General features: G+C 40.6%; 2 protein-coding genes across 2 annotated transcripts in view; one reads left to right on the top strand and one right to left on the bottom strand.

Annotated features, from left to right (window-relative positions):
* Positions 1-2,888: 2,888 nt before the first annotated feature.
* LOC107104827 (H-2 class II histocompatibility antigen, A-U alpha chain-like) lies at positions 2,889-4,332 on the bottom strand. The gene is made up of 4 exons (XM_015404938.1): positions 4,275-4,332; positions 3,947-4,192; positions 3,418-3,699; positions 2,889-3,342 (listed from the first exon to the last, which is right to left on the bottom strand). Exons 1-4 carry the CDS (start codon positions 4,330-4,332, stop codon positions 3,206-3,208), a joined length of 723 nt encoding a protein of 240 aa, XP_015260424.1. The 3' UTR covers positions 2,889-3,205.
* Positions 4,333-6,166: 1,834 nt separating this feature from the next.
* The window catches only part of LOC107104828 (HLA class II histocompatibility antigen, DRB1-9 beta chain-like), a 12,705-nt gene continuing 9,936 nt past the window's right edge, over positions 6,167-8,935 (top strand). Inside the window, exons 1-2 of the mRNA XM_015404939.1 lie at positions 6,167-6,229; positions 7,593-7,865. Coding sequence (XP_015260425.1) covers positions 6,181-6,229; positions 7,593-7,865 — 322 coding nt within the window. The 5' untranslated portion in view covers positions 6,167-6,180. The remainder of the gene's footprint in view (positions 6,230-7,592; positions 7,866-8,935) is intronic.

The following is an 8,935-nucleotide window of genomic DNA, read 5'->3' as shown; positions in this document are numbered from 1 at the left end:
TCACTCCAGTTATAAAGGGAGTTCACAGTCCTCACCATACTCCTGTGCAAAGCCGGCCACCCCGTGACACTCTGAATGATAATATTTAGTTGGTCTGGAGCTCTCGCTGTGAGGTGATCAAATGTTTCTTCGGTTAGGATAAGTAGAGTTATTCGTCCATAGCGACGTCCTCTCCGCCTGACCGCTGGAATACCTTCAGTTTTTCTCGTGCGCTCTCTCGCAGGCCTGGCACGCTCCCCACACGTCGCGATCCCACCATATCCGTGGGCAGAAGTTTGTTGATCATCTCCGCTGTAATGGTTTTGGATCTGTTTGCAGACACCGGTCCCACTGTGAATCCACGTCTTCTCAGGTCCAGCGCAGCCTCCTCCGCGTTGTTATAGATGACCGTGCCGGAGCTAAAGTGTACGCGCATTTTGGCCAGCGGTGTTTGGAACCGGATAGCATTTTCTTTCAGCACTTTCTTAACCGGGGTATACTCTCTTCTCTTCAGCTGTATGTTTTCCGCATAGTCGTGGTCAAAGAATATGCGTTTTTCTTGTATATATATTGGTTTCTTCCACGCCGCGCGTAGAATTTGTTCTTTGACGTTGAATTTCAGGAAGCGTACCACTGTGGATGTAGGTGGAGCCCCGGCCGGAGGCTGCGCACCCAGCGCCCTATGGGCTCTCTCTATCCCCAGGTTCTTCTCACTGCCCAAATCTATATCGTTCCCGAGTTCAGTTATAAGCATGTTTTCCACGTACCTCTGCATTGAGGTACCTTCCGCATTTTCAGGGATTCCGTATATCCGTAAATTATTCCGGCGTGAGCGTCCCTCCAGGTCCATGATCTTTCCTACAAGTAATTTCTGGTCATTTAGCAGCTGGACGATAGCATCTCTCGCTCCAATGTCCCATCTCTCTTTCTCCGTCATGCTTTCTTCCATTTCTCCAAGACGCTTACCCATCTCCTCAGTCTTGTTGATAGCGGCGTTAACCTGTTGATTTATTTCGTTCGTCAGCTCGCTCAATAAGATTTTAATTTCCTCCTTTAAGCTTATTCTCACTTGCGCTAACTCCTTCATCACTTCTGATTTGAGGTCCCGCATGCCATCCGCCATTACTTCACTCACCACCTTTTTTAGTGAGCTAATTGTAGCAGGCAAGGCCTCATCCGCCATCTTTTCTCCTTCCTCGTCTGGTTGTGTTCGGCCAGCTTTGCTTTCGTGTCGCATTTCTAAGTTCCGAGGCTGGACTCGTCCCTTCTTGTTTTTATCCCCACTCATTCTTCTTGAAAGAGAATACTTTTCACACGTTAACACATTGGATTAAGGGGGCTTTTATATATAGCGATGCAGGACCTCTTTTCTATGCTGCCATGTTAGTCGCCATGACACCGGAAGTCCCAGTCATTGGTAGGATTTGATCATATCAGCCTCTTCAGTTATCTGTCGGTGGTACATCCCATGCAGGAGTGTTGCTCCCATCATGGTTGCCTTCCAGGGCTCCGTTTCATGAAAACTCAGTTTTCTAAACCTGAAATATGGCAAACTGAGTTTTCCATTTCACAAAGAGAGTTTCTGCAACCTTTGTTTCTGTTGTCATAGTAACATTCTCCCCAGAGAATCATTCATTTTTACAGCACAGCGGCCCTCCATGATCCACTTTGCCAAAGCCTGGCATATAAACAACTGTCACTAAAAAAGATTTTACAGAGACCTCTACTGGGCTTTTTTAATACTGCACCCCCCTCCTGCAACAGTTTTACTCTCCTAGAAAAGTGATCTGTGACATCATCATATGACATCACATGATTGATGCTTATGATGTAAAGTAAACTCAGGCGTTTTTGCATCACAGCAGATCTCTGGTAGGTTTTAATGAGTTCAATCTTTGGAAGCTTCTTTCTGCAGCAGGGGCAGAGATTCTCAGAGAAACCCACCTGTGGGGGCAGATTTCTGTCTTCTTATTCAGGAAGGTCAACACTTCCATGTTTATGTTCTTTGGTGGGAATTGTGGGAAATTCTGCATTTTAGTTGCAGGTTCTGTTCCATCAGTTTCTGGTTGAATAGGTGGAGCAGTTCTCAGTGTCTGACCGTGCTGCTCCAGTTCTTCATGTTGGGGAAGTTCAGGAGCTCTGCAAACTTCACCTCTCCAAGGTTCTGAAATGTCTAATTATATGAATAGATGGCTGGGTCAGCTACAGCAATACGAAATTTAGCTTTTATTTTGTTGAAATCAATTTGCTACAGGTTCATCTGGAGACTCCTAACCAAAGTGTTTTTGTGTGTTTCTCAGTCCAGCTTCCTCTTTCATTTCTTTATAACCTGGTGACGTCTGGGATTTCAAACATTTTAGACATTATTCTGTTTTTGTTGTTTTAATTCAGTCTGAATACCCGTCTAAATGTGTTTCTGAATATATAACATAAACAGATCCAACTGTTTAGGAAGGTAGAATCCACTCTTCATTTTTTAAACCCCTCAAACATTTACCAGCGGGGGGGGCTTCTTCTGGTTGGTTTCCCTGAGTAATCATTTAGATAGTTAACTCAAAACCTGACCTTACATGGATAACTACTATTTACCATTCATTATTTACACCTTTAATTCACAACACCAAGTCAGATAAGCAAGTATACCTGACTGATTAATTAACATGTTTATATGGATTAGGATAGAGATGTATTTGGTTCTTCATTAGTGCTCAGGTGTAAAAGCAGCACAGTGAGAAACATATGGAGACATGCAGGTACACAGGAAGCTGGGATTATAACAACGGAGTAAAATCTTTATATAAACACTCTATATTTAAATCTTTACTGTGGTCAAAATCAAAAGAGTTTCCTATAGAACATCTAGAACACAACCTTAGACGTCCATCAAGAACATGCTTTCAATACCCATTTATTTATAAAGTGTTTAGCAGTCTGACAGCAGAGAAGTTGATTTAATCACTAAACCAAAGAAAGCACCTTCATTGTCTTTAAATAAGATTACATCAGTTGGACTTTTTGAGGCATTTCAGAGAAACATGTTCCAGAACATCCAGAAACTTATATTTAAAGATTATAGTGTTCACATTAACCATGGGTCCTAAAGAAGGCCTGAGAGAATCTGAGGAGGTAACAGAAGAATCCACCATGGGGGGAGCAGTGTTTGGGTCAGAACTAGGTCCTGATCCTTTCACTGGTACAGCAGAAGACTGGCAGGTCTTTGGACCCATCAGCTTCGACCAATCAGCTCGTTCCCTTTGATCAGGAAGAAGGTTCCAACGGTCACACCAAGAAGACCCACCGTCAGACCGACGCCACAGAACACAGCTGGTCCAATACTGGGCTGAGGACTGTCCAGCTCCACTTCTGCAGACAGAGACATGAGTCAGCCAGTTTACTGGTCCTTCAGGTGTAACATGGTGACAGATCAAGGTTCCTCACCCCATATTGTGCTCAGTGGTTCCTGTAGGGCTGGATGCTCCACTGAGCAGCTGTAGACGTCTCCCAGCTGAGGGATGAAGTCCAGTCTGGAGATCTGGGTGAAGGTGCTGTCCTTGTTGGGAAAGGGAACGTTGATGCTGGTTCCTTCAGTCACCTTCTGGTTGTTCTTGGTCCAGGAGACGTTTACAGGAGCAGGATAGAAACCAGAGACATGACAGATCAGGATGTTCTTCTCTTCTAGCTCCACACTGTTAGCGTTGTAGACCAGGGCGGAGGGAGCATCTGTGTCCAGACATGATCACGGCAAACATTAACCATCATGAAACCCAGAGAGACTGCAGCAGAGCACCAACCTAAACTAAAGCAGTAACCATTGATCCAAATGTCTGAAACATCTCAGTATCACTTTTATCCTCAGTCTCATTTTTGTTACAATCCTGTCTGAACTTCTTTGACTCCCAAACATTAGCAGTCTGTCTGATCAAAGTTCTCTAACAGCTGCAAGAAGGTGGAGATGATTGATTCTCACCGAATGCATCAGGAATGTCCTTCAAACCCTTACGGATCCTCTTCAGGTTATATTTGCAGAGTTCTTGTTGACCTACAGATTGCTCAAATAATCCCTCAGTGCTTGGATGGCTGACAAAGTCTGGCATGGTATCAACTCCTTTTTGTTGGATAAAGTCAGCGTGCCAAACTTCTTCATCATCCAGTGTTATCATGTTGAACCCTTCAGTGTCTGTACACGCAATAAACCTGAAACTGTCATGTAGACCTGACAAGAGAACAAAAACCGTACATTTAAAGCAGGTAATCATTGTGACCAAAATAAGTATTTGAGTAGATCAGATCTTTACCATCAGATGAAACACAGAGAACCAGACAGAGGAGAAAAAACAGCTCCATATTCTCCATCAGCTGAGGTCTGTCATCTGAGGTGTAGCAGCACCTGGTTGCTAACCTTGGCTTCCTACCAGCCAATCAAGGGGCTTGGTTTAAGTGATGTCATCAGTAACCAGGTAGACTGGCTCTGTGTATAAGGCTGAATCAAAATTACATTTTAGTTCAACTTTTCTCTAAAGTCGGTTGATGGAGCTGCAGGGCTTGACACCACGACTTAGTCTCAGTTTTACCAAAATAATTCTAAGGTGCAGATACATTTTTTTTTCTGAAATTATTACTTTTACAATAGGTTTTTAAATTGAAGAACATAACGTGGGTACCTCAGCTTTAACTAGAAATGTTAAAACCTGCTGATGAAAAATATTGGATTCTATATTAAGGTTCTTGCAGTTTTTAACACAAACCTTCAAAGCTCTTTCTATTCACTTCCAGCTGCTACAAACAGCAGCAGGAAATCTCCCACAGGATGGCTGCAGCAGAGAGCTTTCAGCTGGGATTTCCAGAACTGCCTCCCGTTGGTATGCTGGAGGTCTGGACATTTTAATAGGATTATAATCCTGATGAACTGATGATATTTAACTCATAAATTAAATAAAGCCAAACTGCTCTCTAGCTTGAAGCTACAGAACAGAGCAGGTAAAAAAAAAAACAGTGCACCGAGCGTCCAGAGCGTCTAGCATCTAGAGTACCGAACATCAAGAGCCTCTAAGCATCCAGAGTGCCGAGCATCCAGGGTGTCAAAGCATCCAAGGCATCACAAGTGTTGAGGATCAAGAGCCTCTAAGCATCCAGAGTGTCAAGCATCCAAGGTGTCGAATCATCCAGAGCATCAAGAGTGTCCAGCATCAAGAGCCTCTAAGCATCCAGAGCGCCGAGCATCCAGGGACGTCAAAGCATCTAGAGCATCGAGCATCAAGAGCGCCGAGCATCAACAGTGTCAAGCGTCAAGAGCGTAGAGCATCCACAGCATTGAAAATCAAGAGCACAGAACATCCTGATTGTCAAAGCATCCAGAGCAGAGCGTCCAAACTGGTGTCTCCTTTGCATATTCTATGGGCCTAGTAGAGCACATGTATTCCAATCACAACACAACCATGTATTATTTTGAAGATGCACAGATTATATTTTGGGCCAAAATGTGACTCTAATGGCTGTAATTTGAATCTCTTAATAGATAATTTGGTAAATCAAACTGAATTTAAATGCGTCGGGGCTTGATTTTGCTGATATTGTCAGGGTAGGGTGGAGGATCGTTGACAACCCAAATGTAGAGATGAGTTTTGCTGATTTATTGAAGACGGCAACAGAAACACAAATCCAGGAACAAAATACACAAAACCAAAAACCGGGCGATGCCAGGCAAAAAAACACGAGTGGCAGAGTAACAACAAGGAGCAGCACTGAGGAACTGCAAAGGTAGAGTATATATGTGGGACAGAACAAAGACTGGAGTAATCGGCTGATATGGAGGTATAATTATTATTTGAAACCTCATCTTTCCTTTACAGCCACTCTGAGCTGCCTGTACGCAATCTGCTCATTTAATGGATGTTACCAAACCGGTCTGTTCAGCTCTCTTTCTGCATCACCCTCAACATGGGCATTTAGGACATCTGCTACTACAAAAAACATAAATGTGCAATTTAGGATCCCTTATTCTGAATGTTTGAAGATCAGGTCCTCAGTTTTTCAGGTTTACCCAACTACAAATAGTATTTTCAGTTTAAAAAAGGAAGTTTTTTTCTTTTTTTAATGACGCAGGTATCAGATGCCACAGCAGTCATGTGATCAGTTTTTCTGTTTTTCAAGCTCTAACAAGCTAAATCATACCAGTCAAGTGTTCCAAGGCGGGGAACGATAATGTCTCTTCTACGAGTTCTCCTTGTCTTTATCCCCATCGAGATAGTAGGTAGGAACATTCAATCTTGTTCTTGTGGAATTTAAGGGGGTGTTGAGGTTATTTTCTGGAAACAAAATGAAAGATAAAAAAATGATGACTTTTGTGGGATGTTTATATACATATATCTAGTTACACCACAGCTAACCTTCTCACTCTGTGGCATTATGGATCTAACTTGTAAGGAGTGTCTAATCAAAACCCAGTGGAGACTCTGAATGACATGATCTAAAATTAAACCTGATAAAAAAAAAGAAATGAAGATAATAAGTGACAGTAAAGGGTTTGTCTGTTTCTATTTGTAAATGGTAGATACACAGTCTGTGTTACAACTTAGATCTTCGTCATCAGTCCGGTTGTGGGATTTGATGTAGAGTTACGCACTTTAGAAGGTATTTAAGTTTAGGCCAATAAACGTATTAAGATAATCCAACTCATTTTAAATGCACTGATGGAAGAGCTTGTGGTTGTACCTTCATGCCTCAAGGGAATTCCAATATAAAATAATTCCACGTAATTCAATTCAAAAGTACTTTATTAATCCAAACGGTAAGTTAAATTACTCATATTAAATGTATGCACCTTTACTTAGCAGAGGGAACACATGAGAACTACACTGAAAAACTTGACTCCATGAAATAACCAAGTGAAAACATATCTGTATGTCTTTAGCATGAGGAAGTTAGTCCATAATTTCAGGAAGAATGCAATGAATGCTGGTAAAGGTTTATTTAGAATCCCCGGTACAACAAAGAAGGGAAACTATGCATTTAAAGTATTAAAAAAATCCAAAAACTTGCTTAAAAAAAATTAGAAAAAAATCTTAAGTACCCGTAATTAAATAATATTATGCAGTTCTGTTTTCTTATTTTGGGAAAGTGTCTCACTTACCAGCTCAATTCAAGATCAAAGGTAAAATGACTTGTCTAGATTTCAACCTTGGCAGTGTTTCAGTTTACCCAGAAAACAGCTAGATAAAAAAACGACATGCAGGTCTAGATTTATGCATATTATTGGCCTGAAGAATTATGTATTTTTATTTAACAAAATACCAGCATACTAAAAGTAAGCGGATGGCTTCAGGATCTATACAGCCAACTGTTCTATATTGTTCAGGTTATTTATCTAATAAAAGATCAAGAAAACAAATTCTAGGAACTGAATGCAAATCCGGTAAACGTCTGAGTCATTTTTAATTTTTCGATTTCAATCTTGTCATCGTTACTGTGACAAACTGCTCTATAAAACAGGTTTTATGGCATGTTGGAAAGGCAAAGGGAATCTAAAACTGCTGTGCTGTTAAGCCTAGTTATTATTATCATTTATTTTCAAATGTTTTTTATTAACCAGAAAATCTACATTCCTTCTCTTCCAGGTGGTTTTGTAGTCCATTCAGAGTTCCACTGTCTGTTTAACTCCACTGAGCTGAAGGACATCCAGTACATCTACTCCTACATTTACAACAAGGTGGAGTTTCTCAGATTTGACAGCAATGTGGGGCTTTATGTTGGATACACCCAGTTTGGTCTGAGACAGGCTCACAGCTTAAATAGCCAACCTGAAGTTCTGAAGAGGAGGCGAGCAGAGAGGGAAAGGGTCTGTCTGCCCAATGCTGGGGTCTGGTACAGAAATATTTTAAATAAATCAGGTGAGTTTATGCCATTATTGTCTGTTTGAGGCAACAACAAAAAAAAAATCCTTCTTTAGACTACAGAAAAAAAAAGCTTCTCACTTCTCAATGGACTTTATAAAACTGGGGAATAAAGTAATTTCCTTGTTTTAAATAGTCACAGGCAAAATAAGAAACAGATTTCTGAGGCTTCAGATCTGAAGGTTAGCAACAGATTTTCCTGCAACAAAATCACATTCTTACTCCAAACATTAACTGAAATATGTAATAATCACTGGAGGTAGTTATAGTGCAGCTGAACTGACCATATGGTATTTATCAGGTTTTGAACAAACAACAAAAATAGTTGCTCAGATAGAGCAGACTGCACATTAACTATAGAAAATCATCCTAACATGCACTTTAAAATGTCAACAGATGAAAAATACCAAACAGGACAGAAAACCTCCAAGAACACAGGTCATTTAGACCCTACAAATCTTACAAGTAGATCCCAGATGGAACTAGAAAAGGCTGTTTCACAGAAACAGCAAAGTGGGAATGCTTTTTTTGCTGAATGAAAAAAGAAAAATTAGCTAAAGAAACTGTGAGAAGGAAAAGAAGCACAAATTAGCTGAGGAACATATGAAAATGTGATAGGAAGTCATCAGAAACTTCAAACTGCAGAAAACAATTGAATCAACTGAGGATTTTGTAGGGTAGAATCATTTGGCAGTAAAATGGCAGAAACAAACTCATCTTAAAAGCTTCACAGCCAAACCATACATGATATCAAAAAATGTCTTCAATGTGGACACTAGAAGGGTCTTAATATAATGTCTCCCAAGTTTCTAGAAAAAGTTCTAAAGAAATTTTGAAGAGGGGGCACCTACTTTTCAGAAACATGTCAGGCATGTTATGAATTAGCAGCAAACAGAAAAGCTTAATTCCTGTCCAGAAAGAGAGCAGAATGAAGCCAAAGTTCACAACATAGGCTGAAAAGTATAATATTAGCTGAATCGGAAAAGAAAAAAGAAAAACTTTAATCTTATCTGGTTGAAGAAAAAAGTAGTAGCTTAAGGATGGGAAGTAAAATGTTGAGGAAGATG

Source organism: Cyprinodon variegatus, unplaced genomic scaffold (genome assembly GCF_000732505.1).
Source record: "Cyprinodon variegatus isolate N-32 unplaced genomic scaffold, C_variegatus-1.0 Scaffold1902, whole genome shotgun sequence".
Classification (NCBI taxonomy): domain Eukaryota; kingdom Metazoa; phylum Chordata; class Actinopteri; order Cyprinodontiformes; family Cyprinodontidae; genus Cyprinodon; species Cyprinodon variegatus.
Note: the sequence above shows the minus strand (reverse complement) of the source record. Positions and strands in the feature narration are given on the sequence as shown.